The sequence below is a fragment of the Hirundo rustica genome, chromosome W, assembly GCF_015227805.2.
Source record: "Hirundo rustica isolate bHirRus1 chromosome W, bHirRus1.pri.v3, whole genome shotgun sequence".
NCBI lineage: Eukaryota > Metazoa > Chordata > Aves > Passeriformes > Hirundinidae > Hirundo > Hirundo rustica.
The window spans coordinates 23327328-23346383 of record NC_053487.1 but is presented as its reverse complement, the minus strand read 5'-3'; the positions used below and the strand labels follow the sequence as shown (position 1 = coordinate 23346383).

General features: G+C 47.2%; 1 protein-coding gene across 1 annotated transcript in view; it reads right to left on the bottom strand.

Annotated features, from left to right (window-relative positions):
• LOC120764998 (transmembrane protein 255A-like) overlaps window positions 1-10303 on the bottom strand; it is a 31118-nt gene extending 20815 nt beyond the window's left edge. The window contains exons 1-3 of the mRNA XM_040089174.2: window positions 10074-10303; window positions 9721-9953; window positions 5481-5623 (exon numbers count right to left, since the gene is read on the bottom strand). Of these exons, the coding sequence (XP_039945108.1) occupies window positions 5481-5623; window positions 9721-9953; window positions 10074-10303 (606 nt within the window). The remainder of the gene's footprint in view (window positions 1-5480; window positions 5624-9720; window positions 9954-10073) is intronic.
• Between the last annotated feature and the right edge of the window lie 8753 nt (window positions 10304-19056).

Genomic DNA, 19056 nt, shown 5'->3' with positions numbered 1-19056 from the left:
TGTTGCTAAGAAAGAGTTAAATCTGCTCGGAGTCTTTGTCTGTCTCGCTGTAGCTTGTGGTGTTAGATGTTCAAGGCTGTGCTGGTGAGGGAGGAAGAACTCACAGAAACATCAGAGATCAGAGCACCAGGCAGTCCAGAATCACAAAAAAAACCAGGCAGGATCATAAATGCCTTCTCAGCCCACCCCTTAGTGTAAATTGGGGTGGCCTCGGCCCAAATGGTGCCCATAGCTCTTATCAGGGGCCCGGCAGAGATTTCTCCCTGCTCCAGGGAAGTTTGGAGAAAGTAGTTGTTGTAAAGCAGCAACCTCTCCTTCCCCTCCCCTTCACCTGGGAGCCGATGGAATCCGGCCAGGCCTCAGGCCAGCTCCCCCCCAAAAGGGGGGGAGCAGCAGGCCCAGCTCGATGTTACCTGTCTCTCTCTGGCCAAAGGAAAGAAGAAAAAGGACCCACCTAGAGGAAATTCAAGGGGTTTTATATGGTACTTCCCAAAGTCATAGCTAACAATTTCATTGGTTAAAACAGATGCCAATATTCCAACTAACTCTCTGATAGGTCCCTGTCTCTTCTAAAGCAATTCCCAGGTCCTGACCTGGAGAATTATTCTACATTCTTCTATAACTAAAAAACTAAACTGTACTAACCCATGACAAAAGTGTAAACAGGTAACTGCAAAAGAATGCTTATGCAGATAACACTAGCCAATAGCGAGTAGTAAAATGCTGTGTGAACAGCTTGTGCACTAAAATGATATATGTAGAAAAGAACCCTGTGTACCCTCAATAAATGGAGCATTCACCACTACTTCTGTGAAGAAGGTGTTTGACTCTGGCTGTTCCCTGTGTTTTTGTTTTCTTTTTGTTTTTCTTTCTTTTCAAAAATCACCTTCACTTTGGTGCAGTGCTGAAGGCAGGGAGGGCAGGTGGCTCAAACAGCAGGGATTAAAGTAGAGCACCTGTTCAGACTGCTGCTTCCCCGCTGCCTGGCTTGCACTCTGAGTTAGCGCAGACCACTGTGCCCACATCAGGCACAAACTGCCATGGTGGGAAGCACAGCAATGAAGCCAGGATCTGCTTACCATTGGGATGGCAAACAGGCAGGGCAGAGACCTGGGGCACTGCTGAACTGCCCCACACTGACCTGCCAGTGCTTCTGGGCTTATTATTTAGCTTAGACAAACAACACCCCCCACCTTACTAAAGTAACAGGAGATTTGTCGTGGGCTTTCCCCGACATTCATGTGGTTTTAGAGTCTTTTTGCCCTCTGCAAAGCTCTGTGCCAAACGGATGAAAGAGACAGAGTCTTCAAGTTCTGATTTTTCAAGGTTGCATGCTTCGTTTATTTCTCTTATCTTACAATTTTCTCAGTGCCCAACAAGATGTTCGCAGCTGCTCGGACATCTGACGACTCCTCCCGAGCTGAGCAGTCGTTATCTTTTATACTAATTGCTACTTGTTCTTTATTTATCATTACTTGCCAATGCCTATTACTAATACTAAACAGGTCATCTCTACCTTGACCCAATCCCCATTAAACTACTTTGTGCCACCGTCACTGCTGAAATGGAGTGAGGGAAGAAGAAAGAAGCAGGAGACAATGCCCCAGATCCTCCATCTTGCCCCCATTCACTTCAATGCTAGAAATCTAAATTTACTGTTTTTTTCACCCTGTGATAAGCTAAACTACAATCTTTCACACTCTTGTGGCCTGCAAACCCTCTCGCAGTGCAGGAAGCCTTTCCCATGGACTGAGATCAAAGCCAGTGTCTCTCTGAGCTCTGGGCTGGGGTCCCAGACCCCCCTGTCCAGGTCTCTGACCCTCCAGGGCAGCCAAAGGAACGCCCTGGACTCCAACAGAGATTTGTAGTTCAAGTCCAAGCAAAAAAAATTGGGAGATCCAGGAGTAACTTTCAGTCTGCTGACATTTAGCAGAAGGAACTTGTGTGGCAACACAAACCTAAGGCAAATGCTCAAGAAAAATGTTTTGTGTCCTTTGAGCTTTAAGAGAAATATCCACATGGTGTTTCAGAGCAACCTCAAACCAAAAGGTGAAATGCTTTTGATAATTTGAGATAATTCAAAAAGAAGAAATTAGACCAAGTCTGTACATCCAGCAGGTGAAGACCAAATAAATTGGTGGATTCTCATTAACAGGAATTCTCATTGCACTAATGGAAAAACTACTCATTCTTCTATGAATGGGACAAAGAGATCTTAGTAATGTTCCTCAGTTACATCATTTATTTGCTAGTGGATGTGATCCCCTGGGATGCCTGTCTGAAAGGAAGACAGGACACAAAGTGAATATGCTTTTCTAGATTAAAGCCCCAAGCCAACATCCTTGGCAAGGAGCTATTACAGATGAGGTTTGCCAGTGAAAGCCTAAGAAAGGTCAGTGTCCTAGGGTAACTTTATGATGCTTGTATCCCCAATCGTCTGTTCTGTTTGTGCTGTATATTGAGTCCTGTGCCTTTAAGACTGGTTCTAAGAGCAAGGAGAAATGAGGAGTTTGTTTTGAGAAAACTGCCTGACTCCTCCACATTCTTCTCCAAACGGGGTGTTCGGCAGAGGCTTGGAGTCACTGCAGGACAGAGGTTTGTTTTTGTTTTTGTTTTTTTTTTTTCTTTTAGTTAGTTTCAGCTAGCTAGGGCAGAGAAGTTCCATGGACTGTTGTTTTCCTTTTTCTTGGAACTGTTTAAACCTGCTCTGGACTGAAAACCCAGGGGAGCACTGGGGGCTGCATCTGCGGCCCACCGGGGCCTGGACCTCGGCATTTTCCAGCAGTGCCAGAGGGACTGGGACTGATAAAAACTGAGAGAGAGCCGAGCTACACCCACAGCAAGAACTTTCTCAAATTGCCATCTCACTCCAGAACGAGAGGTTTTATTGTTTCATTCATTCTTTGTACTTGTATGCACTTTGTTTGTTAAGTAAAATAGTTTTTCCACTTTTCTCCAAAGAAGTTTTTAACCGGACTGGTTGGAGGGAGGGGCCACTTGGGTTTGCTTCCCAGAGGGCTCCTATTCAGGGGTTTTCTCCCAAATTTGTCCCTAAACCAGGATAGTCAGTCATTTACACAGATTGTGGCAGCTGTTATAACTTGGAGACAACACATGTATCTCACAGTCTCACTTCCATAGGGCTCCTTGTCTTCTGCACCTGAGCATTACTCTTGTCTGCTGAACATCACTGTTGTACTCTGGGCTTCCTTGTCCCAGGTCTGTCATCCAGCCACAGGTGAGGACATTTCCCACAGAGACACAGCTAAGGTATTCACTGATGTAGCTGTGAAGGTGTGGGTAGTCATGGAGGAGGGTGAAGGCACCCTGGCTACAGGATGTTACTGAACCCTCTGCTTCAGCTTCTCTGGTTGTATCAGTGAGGAATTGAGCTGCTAGGGGAATAAAAACAGCTTCAAACTCTCAAAAAAACCCAACCAAAAAAATCCTACTGATGTGTGGAAGGTCACCAGTGTCCAGTTCTGTCCTTCCTTGGAAGCAGAGGCCTGGGAAGATAATCCCCTGCGTTGAAGCAAACATCTTTGCATGCTTCCTCCTTGCACATGAGATGCTTGCCCAAGAAACACAAGTTGAAGAAGGAAAGAAGAGTGGTTTAGGCATGGCAGCAATGAGACATCTGATGTCTGAGTTCAAGAAGAATTTGGACAATGCCCTCAAGCACATGGTGTGATTCCTGGGGTTGTCCTGGAGTTGGACTTGATTCTGATGGGTGTCTTCCAACTCAGAATAGCCTATGACTTTATGATTCTATGTTCCATAAGATGATTCCAGCTGTGGTACTGGTCCACACACAGAGAAGTCAGCCAGCATACAAAGAGACTTCTGGTTCTATCTGCTTGAGGACAACTCACTGAATACTCATTCACTGTAGCCAGCCCTTTTTCCCCAGTAAAGGGAGAAATCCCAGCTTGTTATGAAACATCAGCTATTTTAAGCATCTTCTGAAACATCCAGTAGCACACTGAAATGTTTTTCTGTGCAGCGAGACAGGTAAGGTCCTCACACATTTCCACAGACCAGATTAATGAAACTAGATGGGGAATTTGGTGACAAAAACAAATTGCCAGGGTGCCTCTGAATAAAGTAACTCAATGCCCTTCCCAAGTCCAGGAATTCATTAATTCCTTGAGCAGACTAAGCCTTTAAAAAGTGTAAGTGATGCTGATATTCACAGACCATAAATAGCTTGGGAGATGTCAATGGGACATGAACAGCAGATTGGCCATTTGCATCAGTCTGCAGGACCTGCTCTGAAGCATGAGGTTCAACTCAGGCTGGCACAGTGCAGAGTAAGTGTGGAGAGTCTGGAGCCAGTCTGTCACCTTTCTCAACACCTTCCTTCTATACTTCTCTTTAAAAAAGATCAGGCCTAAATGCAGGAGATACTGGGACAAGCTAGAAAACCTAAACCAAAGAGGCCAAACAATCTGTAACAATGTTCCACACTGTAATGGCTGTAAAAGGGCTTTCTTCAGTCATAGAAGAACTTGGGCACAGAAAAGTATAAAGCTGTCTGAGATTAGCAATTCATGGCAAATAAATCAAACAGCAATAAGACAAGAACAAGTCTCCACCTGGTTATCTTGCATGGTTTCAAGCCTCCAAATTCAAGGCTCCAAAACAAAGGTGCAGCATCCTACAGCTGTTACACCAGGAGCCTCTAGCTGGGGCTACTGGCTGCATTTAATCTACTGAGACACCTAATTTGATTGCAGTTCAGTGCTTCTTTTTCAGCATGTCTTAGACATGCACAGGAACAGAGTGGGACTTGCTTTCCAGCTCGTGTTAGACCTCTGCTCATGCTGGGAGGGTCGTGACATACCTGCCCTTCATGCTTCTCTAAGAGAGTATACATCTAATGGCAGGAAGGCTGGACACCAGTGGTCTTCTCTAAATTAAGCCATTTGAAGCTACAAGATTGTTTTTTCCCATTTTCAGCTGCTAATAACAAAAAAGAAGAAATGGATGTACTCGTGGCTTTGATGTACATGATCCCCTGGCAAGCTGCCACAGTTCCGCATCCAGGGACTCCAATTTGTTAAATACTTCTGCAAGTAAACTTTATGACCACAAGTTCATGTTACCAGTATTTCAAGACCTGGTCTCTCAACTGCTTTTGGCAGTAAGGTCCTTCTTTGCCTTACTTCTGCCTGGGCTTAGTGTGATCTACGTAAACAGAAAAGTTCTAAAGTTGCTTCAACTGACATAAATCTATTTATCTGTCTCACTACTAGCTCAAAAGCAGGTTATTACCTAAGCTCAGAGGAGGCTGCCACTTGGATGGGATTTTTGCATGGGAATGTGCAGCAGGTGCAAAATAATAATAAAACAAATCAAACGGCAATGAAGTAGCTGAGCAAAATATTGAGGACAAGATCACCCTTTATAACATTTTCAGCATTACAAGGGACTTTGTAGGCAATAAGTTTTCTAGACCTACCTAGGACTTCTATACTTACAATAACCCCTGGGTAATAACCTCCAACAGTCACATTTTGGGTTCTTGTTGTAGCAGCTAGGCCCACCGTTAGAATTAATACTGACACAATGAGGAGAGTCACAGTTACGTAGAGGGAATTTCTTTTTCTTCTATTGAACGACCCTAAAAACATACACACACAACAGAATTTGCTGATTCCATCTGGGGAGAGTCACAGCACCATAAACTTCTCCTCCCACTGCCAACCACACCACCATGAATTTCCCTTTTTCTGACTTGAGAATATTTTTGGGTTTGGCTGTCACTTTTCACCTTCACTAACATTGCTCTGATGTAGATGAAGAAAGCGTTAAGAACTTCATCTTTGCAAAGCTCATTTAGATACATTGGAGTCTCCCAGCTCCTCTGGCCTGGGGCAATTGAGCTAATGAGAAATGTTCACATTAGACATTTATATACTTTCTGATCTGTCTACTTATGTCAAGCTTAATAACCCCACTGCATGCTGCTTGTTTTGAGAGGGGAAATTTGACTGTAATCATAAGGCATCCACAGTTTTCCATGCAAATGAGACATCACCAGTAACAGACACCTCCACTTTCAGCAAGGACCAGGTATTTTTATATGCTTGAGTAATAAATCTGTGGATTAGTAAAACTCATCTACAGCTGCCTGATGATGAAGGTTTTTTTTTCTTCTCTGTATTTATAGATCTCCCAAAAGAGCATAAACATAAAAGAGCGATTCCACCAGCCAAGAGGAAAGCTGGCTGTGACACTATGTTCAGCAACATCTTTAGGGGCGTTTGGTCTGCATGTGTTTTGCCATCTTTGTGTCACTTTGTGGAACAATCCTTTTGATCATATTTCATATATTATGTAGATACAACCCAGCACCTGCAAGAATGGCTGGTAGGATAATGGACTGTAGGGGCCCCTGCCTCACTCCCTGTGGGCTGCTGGGGCCACCCTGAATCCCATTCCCACAGCCTGGGGCTCTCCAACAGGCCCTGGGAACAGGTAAGGGTATTCCCACCTCAGAGGCTCCCAGCACTTCTCTGGGTGTTTCAGAGAAGGGCAGGAACATGTCCCAAGGGCAAGGAGCAACTTTCACCATTGCTGAGTATATTCCCTAAAGCAAACCACCTTGGGAATCCCCACTTGTTCAGGGGCTCCCTGGCAGCCTGTGCACAGCAAGATAAAACACCTGCAGAAAGACCCTGATGGAAGACTTGGTCAAGCCAAGCATAACCTCCTTGTCCAAATTCTCCAGAAAGAGGAGCACACCAGGCCCTGCTGGGCAGCTTTTTGTCTCAAAGATGTATGCCCCAGGTGCCCACAGGCCCTTCTGTAGGGTCTGTGTATTTATGCCCAGCAGAGAGATCTGTTCACCCCAACAGCTACACTGATGCAGCCATACCAACCCACACACGCTGCTACAAATGATCTCCCTTCTTCCACATGGACAACTCTCCACAGGGAAAAGCACAGCAGCTCTCCACTGTTCTTCCACACCCACTCCAGCCTGACCCAGGAGCTGTGCTGCTGGCAGGAGGGCTCCCTCTCCATGCTCTGGGCTGGCACAGCTGCCATGGACATGGGGCTGGATCATTTCACCCACAGTGACCAGATGAGCTTGAAATCACAGACAAGGGCTGAACTTGGGGCTTAAAAGCCCAGCAGAAGGAAAGCACAAAATCACAGAAAGGTAAGGTCGGAAAAGACCACTGGAGGTCATCTAGTCCAACCTCCCTGCCCTACGTGAAAGGCAAGAGAGATTTATAAAAAAAACCCATCATCCTTTCTGACTGACCTGCTGTCTCTAGAAGGAAATCTCTCCACCCACAAATCTTCTGCTCATGTTCCAGAGCACAGGTCTGACTGCACCACTGGGACATCACTGGTCCTAAGAGCAAGGAGCCTGACAACTGGTTAGTCCTTAGCTGGAATAAATAGCTAGACAGTTGCTAATTTCAAACAAAAAAATATTAAATAACTGCTAGAGAACCCCAAGATCCAGGCTGGATATTTTATCAATGATCCTTAGTCTTTCAAGCCATGTTTTACAGGCTGAAGATAAAGGTATGTGACTGTTTGCTGTAGGTCGCATTTGGTGTTATTCTCCTAAATCTGCCAAATAAGTTAATAATATAAAATCTAGTCTTTTAAAGAATTCAAAAATCATTATGAGGTTAAGCCATTCTGTATGTGTTGCCTCACAAATACTGTCATTGTGCCACACTTCAGTTTCAAAGTAACCATTTAAATGCAAGTGTCCCATAAAAGTATTAAAAAATCCATAGCAGTGGGACCAAAACTGGAGAAAATTTGCTGTTTCTTACATAGATTAGTTCTGAAAGGAGAGAAAGGATGAATCCATCTTGCTTCCATAAAATTACCAAACTTCTGATTACTGCTACGGTTTGGCTGGCAAATAAGCAAAGGGTAAATAAGCCCAGCCATATGTTCCTTACACAGCTCCCAGTGTGCACGGTCAGGCTGTGGGGGTGCAGATGTTTGCAGGGCATGGCTAGGTGGGTGCTATGGGCATACGAGCACAGCACTTACACACCCAAACCAGTGTTCCTGCACTGCCATCACACACTGCTGCACAAAGTTACCATGAAAACCACTCTAAAAGAAGCATCTTGAAACACCATTTATAGATGCTGTATTTGTTTCAGCACCATCATGCTTTTCACTCTTAATTTCTATGTTGTTTCCCAGCTTAGGACTGGCACACACCAGCATTCAATAGAGAAGAGAAACATAAGGTTTCAACTGGAAATTTTCTCAAAGCTTTTCAATATTCCTCATAAGACTAAAAAAATATTAAAAAAGCTTTTATTTCAAGTTCTGACAAAACCAGCCATAATCTTCTAACTTGATACTGAAGAGATGCAAAACTGAGGAGATAATGTGACTACCTCCACTTCAGCTCTGTATTGGGATATTAATTACATTTTTTCCTTCTCTGAAAACACCTTGCTATGTGTGTAGAGAGAAAGTGGTTTTGTACTTCCGTAAGGATGCCTGCAGCTACTTCAGCATACATGAACTCATACTCAGTATCTCTCTAATAGCTGCTGAAGGGCTGCTCTGACAAAATCCTCTCCCTCACCATTAATTTCTGCTGAAAGTATTCCCCATCAGATAATTTTCCTCTGTGCTCCTGAGCTTGGTATATTTCTACACACAGAAGCTGGGCTATGGCAGATTTGCTATCTCTGCTTTTAAGAGACAGCAATAGCCTTTTCTCTGTGATTTATCGCAAACAGATACCCCAAAACTTGCAGTGCCTACCACAACATAAGTAGACAAGGTGATCCAAAACACTGTACTTAACGCTGTTAGGGAGCTGTAAGGAAATTAATGCTATCCGTAGCTTGGCTATTGCTTTTGCTAAAATGGCACTCCAAATGGGCACTGGTTTTAGAACGAACATTTTTCTTTTAAGCATCAGAAACATCCTCTTGTTATATTTGCCCTATACGCCACTGAAGACAAGGCTGTAGCAGGTTTTTCCAGATTACTTTAAAAGTTTACAATAATGCATATCTTTGAACTGCCCTTGATTCACTTTTTTCCCCCCACGATTATTAGAAGAAAATGGACAAGATGGCACAGAAACACGACCGACTTCTCCATCTTGTTCTTTGGGGGGAAAGCCAGAAGTGAAGAATAGGCACAGAGTAGCCCACGGAAGAAGCCAGCTCTACTTGTACCCCGGGAGAACCGGGGGCAGATGGCACCGAGCCTCCCTCTTCCCAGCCCCTCTCCTTTGGTCCCATTTTTCTGCTAAAAACGCGTCACCGTGGGAGGTGTGACCCCACGGCTCCGAGTGCGGGCCCGGCAGCTCACGGGCGGGGGCTGCGGGGCTCCTGCCCGGCTGGGGTAGTGGAAGGGAGGGGAAATCGCGATTAGGTACGAGGGGTCCCCGACCTCACTGTGGGTGCTGGAGGGCAGCGGCCGCGCTCCGCCCCGCTCCAGAGGATGCTGCCGCTGCTGCGGGGCCGCAGCCGCCTCCGTCCGGGATGACCGGCCGCGGGGGTCCCGCCGCAGCGGCCCCGGGGGCTGCGGGGACATGCGGCCGAGCCCGCGCTCGGCCGGCGGCGGGGCGGGCGGGGCGGAACGGCGGGGGCGGCCGAGCCGCCGCAACCCCGGCGGAGTCCCCGGAGACCCAGCGCCCAGCACGGCCCCGCGGCCAACCCCGCGCCGCGTCCCCGGGGCCGGCGGGATTCCCCCCGGACCGGCACTCACCCACGGAGTCGGGCAGGGCCACGCCGGCCGGGCGCTGCTGAGTCAGGGACTGCCGCTTGCTGCCGCCGCTCCCGCCGCAGCCCGCCGGGCCACGGCGGCGGCACAACCCCGGCACCGACCCCGCCGCGCCTGCGCCTCGCTCCACTCCGCCCCGCGGCTGCCCCGGCTCCCCGCGAGGGATCGGCGATGTGCGGCTCTGTCCAAAGTGGATGTTTGGCGCCGGGGCCACCTCGCTGGAACCAGCGCAGAGGCCTTTCCTCAAGGGGGCTTGGGGAGGGAGGGACGGAGCTCCCGCCCCTTCTCCGAAAGGACAGAGCTACTGTCCCGCCTCTCGGTGATCTCGGCGCACTCACTGGCAGCTCGGCCAGAGGGGCTCCCCATCTCTCTCCCCACCTTTCTCCATCCCTTTGCCTTCAGCAGCTCCTACCGTCCTCCAGTCCAGCTGCTCCAGGACATTCCGTCCTTCGCCAAAATCTCCCTGGCACCTCTCTGTTGCCCCGTTCTCCCCATGTCCCTCCTCCCTGAGGTGCAGGTGACAGCCCCGGGCAGCCACCCCGAAACGGCCACCGGCCCGGTGTTTCATTTCTCGGCGTTCTGAGATCTCCGCTCCGGTGGCAATGCCTGTTGCTGCCTGTGCCCTATTCCATGGAGACAGCAATCATCTGCAATCTCCGTGTCCATGACCAAGGATCAAGAACAGACCCTCAACCTCTGTTTTCCACATCCCATCTGCAAAATGGGAATAAAAGCATCTTCCCAGCAGGCTTCATAATTGCTTGTAAATCACTCTAATGTCCTGGGTTGAGAGGTGCTAAGTACAAATCATGTAATTATTTCAAGCATATTTCATCAAGTTAAAAGAAACTAATCCTATCTCTGCTTTAAAAAACCCACACCTTTTTTTTACTAGATAAGAGCCTAATTACCAGCTTTTCCCAGGAGAAAAAGGGAAAGTGTACACTGACAGTGATGGGAGGGGCAAGTTACAAATGCCCATATCAATTAATGGCAAAGAACCCATCATCTCCAGAGGAAGGTTATTTACCTTGGATGAACTTAGAGCAGCCTTGAGCTCACTGGTGGTGACAGAGGGACTGACACTGGTCCCCTCCTGCTCAGTTGCCCTCACCCTGTGCTAGTGATGGAGGAGACAGGTCTCATCTCCCTCCTCCGTTCCGTTCCATGCCAGGGCCAGGCTGTGCAGCAGCACAGGATGTGTATTCCTGGGGAGCTGTTGGTGCCCTACAATTGCCCATGCCATGTTAAATCCCTGCATCCTATTCCACCTCCTGAGCTTTGGAAAGACAACCCTTGCCCCAAGGGCGCCAGCCTGTCCAGGAGATCCAGCTGTGGGCACAGCTGTGGACACAGCTGCTGGCATGCTCTCCTGCCGGTGGGTTGGCTGAGGGCAGGCACCGGCACCGGTACCGAGAGGCAGGTGAGTGGCAGCCCAACTCTGCGCAGCCCGGGGCAGCTGCCAGATCTCTGTTTCCCGCTGCGCCCATTTATTAGCACAGCCAGTGAGCGGCTTTCAGCCATGCTCAGGAGAGGAAAGGGAGAAATGGTGCTTTGCCGGCTGGGACGGCACCGTGCAGCCCTGCAGGAACTTGGGACAGAAGTCCCCGTGCCTTTGGGCAAAGTCCCAGCCTGGGGCAAGGCACCCTTTAACTGGGCCTGGCTCTCTGGCCAAAGGAAGGGTCACCAGTGCCATTGGAAACGGGCCAAGAGAATGAGCAGGTGTATCGTGCCGAACTCAGGCTGGGACAGACATGTAAAACGAGCCCCATTGTTCCTCGAGAGCTGCGTGGACACAACTAGGGACGGGCAGCCCCTGCACACTGCCATCGCACCGCTGGAGCTATTCAGCAGCAGGACTCCAACACACACCCCGGATGCCCCAATGCATCATCTCATGCCTGTAATTCACTGATGGAGGAAAATCTGACACTCTCCAGCCCCAATCTGCAGGGTGTCATGTCAAGGTGTGCCTCTGGATTTTGTCAGAGGCTGTGGGTAGCTCTTAAACCTGAGGTGAGGAAACTGGTGCTGTGAAATCCTGGCTGTTGTCTCTGTTCACGGGGATAAATATAGACCTGCTCTCAGGTTTCTCTCCCGAGATTCAGGTGGTTTTAGAGTCCTTCGCCTTCTGAAAAGCCCTGAGCCAGACACAAAAAAGAGACAGAGTGTTCAGGTTCTGATTTTTCAAGGTTCCGTGCTTTGTTTATTATTTATCTTACAATTCTTTCTGTGCCCAGCTAAGATCTGTGCAGCTGCTCGGGCATCTGACAACTCCCCCCGCACTGGGATGTCGCTGCCTCTTATACTAATTGTTACATATTCTTTATTTATAGTTATTTGCCAATACCTACTACCTATACTAAACAGGTCATCTCTACTCTGGCCCAATCTCCTTAAACTACTTTGTGCCACTGCCACCACAGAAAATGGAGTGAATGAAGAAGAAAGAAGAAGCAGGAGACAACGCCCCAAATCCTCCATCTTGCTCCCATCCACTTCCATACTAAAGAACACAAAACTAGGATTTTTCACCCTGTGATAAGCTAAACTACTATCTTTCACACTCTTGTGGCCTGTAATTCATCTTGCAATGTAGGAAGCCTTTCCCATGGACTGGGATCAAAGCCAGTGTCTTCCTGGGCTCTGTGCCAGAGTCCCAGACACCCCTGTCCAGGTCCCAGACCTCCTTGTCCAGGTCTCAGACCCCTCTGCCCAGGTCTTTTACCTTCCAAGGCAACCAAAGGAATGCCCTGGACTCTGACAACCTGCCTGTCTCTCTCACTACCCCTTTCACCGCAAAAAAGATTTTGCAATCATTAACCCCAGCCCTGCTGTGACTGACAAGCACACATTGACCAACTGTTGGGGTTTAAGTCTCCTGTAGAATTTTTTCCCCCCTCCCAAGTTGCTAGGAGACTAAGTGCTGAGTGCTTAACCTGGACAAAAGAACTGATAACTTAGTTTTGGGGGAGGGAAAAAAGCTCCCGGAGAGAGCGGAGGGTGGGGGGATCTCGCGGTTTTTCTTTCTTCTTCCGGGGGGGAGCACCGATCGGGCCACGGCTGGCTGCTGGAGTCCACGGTTAACGAAAGAGTCTGGTCCTGGGAATTCTACCATCTGTTGGAGTATCCAGGAATTCGGAGTTTCTTCGCTGTCCTGCTGGATTTTGGGTGAGACCGGGTCCCGCCGCTGCGGCTTCTCCGGCACTGCCACCTCTGCCTGCCGAGGACACCCCCTGCCTGCGGAGGACAGCCCACCGTGCCCAGCTTCCAGCCATCAGCGCCGGAGCTTCCACCGTTTGCCCTCGGGGTTCTTGGTTCTGTTCTACTATTGTTATAATTGCTGTTGTTTTTTTGTCTGTCCTGTTATATTTACTAGTAAAGGACTGTTATTCCTTTTCCCCATAGCTCTGACTGAAAAGTTTTATTTTTAATCTTCCAAATTATAATAACACGGAGGGAAGGATTCAAATTCCTCATTTCCTAGAGAGGCCTGCCTCTCCATAGCAGACACCTGTCTTTTCAAAACCAAGACACCAACACTTCGGAAACCCCAGTGATTTGTTAATGTTTATTAACAGCTACACGGTCTCCTGAAGGAAGAACCTGGCTTCCCCATTGTGCTGTGTGGAAACCTGAGACCCTGGGAGGTGGGATGTTAGGAAGATGCTAATTGAGTAAGCCCTGTTGGCTCAAGACCTTAAACTTATAAGGTCAAGCCCCTGCCCATTAACCAGGATTGGACACCTGCCCACATAAAACCCTATAAAATGCCAGGTTAACCACGCCTCCTGGTCTTTGGATACTGCCTGGTGTCTGATGCATGAAATCATATCTGAGCTATCCATCATACCCATCTCATTTATTAGCCACATGCAACCCAGCCGAACTGGGATTGGGGTTGCGGGGATCACTCCTCCTCGTGACACGTGGTGCCTTCTGAACAGGGACCGCTCACACTGAGGAGACCTGCAGAGTTCTCGGTTTTGGCTGGGTTAGCAAACCAAGTAAGACCTCTCTGCTGTGGATTAAACTCATTGAGCCTGACGTGAATGCGAGCAGCATTCGGAGGAAGCCCAGCTATCTCAGACTCCTGCAGGAAGGCAGGTGAGCAGAGAGAGAGAGGGAAGACCCCATCGACCCTACCCTAACCAGGCAGGCTCTCCTGCCCAATCTCCCCAGTTTCCTGGGATACGAGATGGGACAGAAACTTTCCAATTCAGAACGGGATGTATATGGATGTTTTAAAAAACTTTTAGCAGACCACGGGAAGGAGTTCAAGAAACAGGAGCTAAAAACCCTACTGAAATGGGTATTGCGAATTTCTCGCTCCACCGTAAATCTGGGTGGCACCCTTCCAGCTCCTGTGGGACTCAGTTCCAACTATCAATTTTTTTCCTTGGGTTTTTGGGATCATGTGAGGGTAAAGTTATTTAACCACCAGGAGAGACTAGATTGTCCCCCGTTTGCTGCCTACTTTTCAGGTGATCCTAGAAGCCCTAAAAGCCTAAGAAAAGCAGGGCAACTGCAGTTGCACCACTCCTCTCAAGGGAGCTGAGATTGCATCCCCTCCACCTGGGACTGCTATTAACCCTCTTATTCCTAGGAAGAAGACACGTGGGCGAAACCCGTCACATACACAGGAATCTGGCTTATCAGCTACTTCTGTCCCTTCATGTCCCCTTCCTTCTAGTCCCTCAGATTTTCCTGGAATAGAACACAAAACAGATTGTCTCCGTGCATGGGAGAAGCTATATCAGTTATCCCACTGTTTCATCTTCTATCCCACTGTAATGGTTTTAGTTTAAATTGGGTGGAAACACTAATTATGTTGTGGTTTTGTGTTGGGGAGGATGAAGCCAGAAAGCCCTATAAATATGACTGTTTAGATTCTGAGAATGTGAAACCTGTAAGTGAGATAGAATTGAAAGCAAGTTTTGATGTTTGAGATGTCCTAGCTACTGGATGTCTGGGAAAACAGTTATATGGCCAGCCAAAGGTCAAATGGAATGTTCTGTCTCATCCCCTAATGTATGGTTCATCCCACACCTGTAACCCTCCCCTGAAGTATCAGGTGTCTGTAACCCCATTGGCCCAAGTCTTGTTCCAACCCACCTTGAAGCCCCCTTATCAGGGGGCTGCGAGGGTGGGTTGGTCTCTTTGCTCTTTCCCCTCTTTCCCCTCTCCCTCTTTGCCTGGCACCCTTCCCCGAGGACTTTTCCTCTTGGAATTTCCTCTCCCAACATCTCCCTTCCCCCACTCCATACTGCTCCCTTCCCCCACTCCCTAGGCCTTGCCACGAATTGTGCCTGGCAGCTCAAAGCAAGGCCTCACATCCTTTACAATAAACCTCATCTTCTAAAACCCAACTTCAGAGATCTCTCATCTACATTCATCCACACTGCCCTGGAGTCAGCAGCGCAGCAATATCTACAGGGTTTTTCTTGCTGATTTTGATTTTGTTTCCCAGCCAATGCACCATTTATGTAGTGGTTTTAGTGTTTACTAGAATTATTTTTTTTTTCCTACTGTGAGATATGTTAGGAGAGAAGCAAAGCAGGCTCAAACTTAAGGGGTATAAAACCAGATTTATTAACACACACTAAAAAAAACCAAGAATCAAATGAAACCTTCAAAATACCCTTGTTGGAGTCCAGGGCATTCCTTTGGCTGCCCTGGAGGGTCAGAGACCTGGACAGGGGGGTCTGGGATCCTGGCCCAGAGCCCAGAGGGACATTGGCTTTGATCTCAGTCCATGGGAAAGGCTTCCTGCACTGCGGGAAGGATTGCAAGCCACAGGAGTTTGAAAGATAGTAGTTTAGCTTATCACAGGGTGAGAAAACAGTAGGTTTGGGTTTTCAGTATGGAAGTGAATGGGAGCAAGATGGAGGATTTGGGGCGTTGTCTCCTGCTTCTTCTTTCTTCTTCATTCACTCCATTTTCTGCAGTGACGGTGGCACAAAGTAGTTTAAAGAGATTGGGTCAAAGTAGAGATGACCTTTTTAGTATAAGTGATAGGTATTGGCAAATAATGATAAATAAAGAACAAGTAGCAATTAGTATAAAAGATAGAAACAGCCCAGTGCGAGGAGGAGTCACCAGATGCCTGAGCAGCTGCACAGACCTTTGTTGGGCACTGAGAAATTTGTAAGATAAGAAACAATAAACAAAGCATGCAACCTTGAAAAATCAGAACCTGAAGACTCCGTCTCTTTCTTGCGTTTGGCTCAGAGCTTTGCAGAGGGCGAAAAGACTCTAAAACCACCTGAATCTCGGAGAAAAAACCCGAGATACCCTTCCCTTACAAGCTGTTAGCCTTCTTACAAACAATGCAAAGAGGCAAAACTTAGAACTCCAGGTCAGTACTACTTATAAAATAGTCTTTCATTCAGTCTTTTGAGAGAGAGAAGTTTTTCCTTATTTGTTCTGGTAATTTTCCACAAGAGAAACAGTCTGCTTGTGGCTTCCACTTCTCACAAAAGCAGCCCGCCCAGGAACTTCTGCAGTTGTGGACCTCCTATATCACGTAGCCTTTCCCATGACTACATATAGGCCATAGACTTACACATATTGGGGTGTCACATTTTAAAGATGCACAACTCAAAGTCAAAGGACTTTTTCATCTCAAAGAACAGAGATATTTTCTCAATTTTTCACTAGTGTAGAGGGCTTCTTACCTTTCTCTGTTCAAACATCTTATAACACCACTAAATTACAGCTTCTAGTTTAATATTTACTCAGTAAATCACAGATACTTTTGCTCAAAAGAAATCCACAAATCATCTCCCCAATTGATATTGTCCACGATTTAAAGGAATACTTTTGCATATTCATATTACAGTTTGTTACCACAACTCTGTCATTGATTGGCACAGTTTAGTTTTTAGTTAGGCAGGAACGTGGAGTGTTTTTCCCTGTCAGGACCTTGGAATTGCTTTAGAAAGGACAGGGACCTATCAGAAGGCTACTTTGAGATATTGGCATCTGTTTTGACCACTGAGAATGTCAAATTCGACTTTGGGAAGTACCCATATATAAACCCTGACTTCCTGGAGGCCACTGGAGGCCTGGGCAGATTTAACCCTTTCCTGGCAACATTAAGCTTCCAAGGCCTAACCCTTCCCTGAGAGAGAAAAGAAAGGAACACAGTGAACATAGAGAAGAAACAGCACAAAGTCAGCAGAGTGAGAGTGAAAGGCCTATTGGGACAAGGGATTGAGGAGTTTGCCATTCCATTTTAGGCTGGACTTCTTATTGAGCCATGGAAATGAACTTTATATGTAGATTATCCCTTTAAATCATGGAACAGATATGCATTGGGGGAGATGATTGTTTAGGCCCCTGCCTGCTGCTTCTGCCCTGCCCCCAAACGCCTATCCCCCTCCCGGGGTGGGCTCCACAGAACCCACATTGCCTCTGCTCCAGCCACGATCCTGGACGAGCCACCCCACTGTGCCCACACCAGCTTCCTGAAGGGCAGCCGCGGGCCCCTAGTGTAGCAGTGTATCTGCATAACTTAAGCTATTCTGTGTACCAGCCAAACTGTTTGTAAGTAATCTTAACAAACCACCTGTAGCTTTTGTCATCAGAACCCTCAGGAATTCATCTGTAATGGTTTTAATTTCAACAACCAGGCAGAAACACCAATTTATGTAGTGGTTTTAGTGTTTATTCTTTTTCTGTGGGAGGGAGAGATTAGGAGAAAAACAAAGCAGGCTTAAGCTTAAAAATGAACAAAATAGTTTTATTAACACACACTAAAAGAATGAAAAAAAGTTGAGAAAAAGAAAACTTAAACAGAATGAAACTTTAAAACACGCTTGTCTCCTCTTAAAAACTATTCTTATTGAACAATATAGAAAGACAACTTGAGATTTTTCAGTCAGTTTCACTATTTAGGCATAATCACACATTACTTAGGAGAAGAGTTCTTCTAAGATTGTCTATGAAGATGTTTGCCACAAGACAAAATAGTCCAGTGCTCTCAATGTCACACATCTGCTGCCACCCGGAGTTTTCGCAGACTGCGATGTTCTATCCGCAGAGCTTCTCAGCGTATCTGGGGTACTATTTATGAATACTTCTTCTAGTCTAAAATCATGTTTGTCTCAGAGGCTGAGACCTCCTTTTAACCTAGTGTGATAAACATTAACTATTTTTTGTTCACTGGAGATCAAATAACTCAAGATAACAGGAAGTTACTATGTCACTATCTAAGCTTATAGGCAAACAGACCCTTGCCCATTCCTTCTCTACTTGCTTAATCAGCTTTAAGTTTCAGGAATTCCAGCTTACAACTACAGCCTTCATCTCTGCGACCACCGAGGGACAGAAAGAGACCCTCCTAGCAACACGTCACACATACATCATCGGAGGAAAGAAGCAAGATAAAAGCAAGACTGAAAAACCTGCCAATTCACGGCAGTTGGTGGAGCGAGACTCCCCTGCCGTCCAGCGCTGTATTTGCCTTTGCTTTGCCTGCTGCAATGTAATAAATTCCTATTGGAACTTTTCTTCGTGTTCATAGTCTATTACAATTTGGTGCCGTGACTCGGATCCACCTGCAAGATAGGACTTTTGGTTCTGCCTGGGGGGCGCCCTGCCGATCAGTCGGCAGCCCTGGTAGACCCGATTCCTGTCTCGGTTGGACCGACGAACCTAAATTCAAAGCATTAGGCAAAGGAAGCCGGCAGACCCTATAAACTTTGTGCACAAAGGTCCGGACGAAGACGCAAGACGCGTGAGTATCTGTGTGGAAGATTCTGTTCGGTCTGGGTCGGGTATCCTGGAGTGCTGCGAGTGTGTGTGTGTGTGAGAGGAGAACCGGCAGCTCGGATTCTCCAAGCGATTGCGGACCCTCAGTAGTGCGGTTCTCATTGTCCGAGAGGGCGTGAGCCACGAACAAGGGGAAGCGAGTGACTTCTGCACCACACTTGTGTGAGGGCACTCCAGAAGATGGGACAGGGGAACAGCAGGCCCTCTACTCCCATAAAACTCCCCCCGGTGCCTAGAGATAGCCCACTGGGGTTCATATTAGACAATTGGAAACATTACCCTAACACAGGGGGTAAAGATAAAGCTAAAATGATCCATTATTGTGTGGTAGTATGGGGTGGAAAAGAGATTTCCTGGAATATTTTTTAGCCTATTTTTGGATCATCAGAAGATTGGGTGAGGCAAAAACTCAACTTGTGGGTAAACACTAAAATTCCTTTTAGTCTGGAAGAAAGTGAATATGCTAATGTATGGGTTACAAGACCTGGGGGTGAAGTGCTCCTGTTTCCCCTCAAAGAGGGAGGACGAAAGAAAGACAGGAGTAAA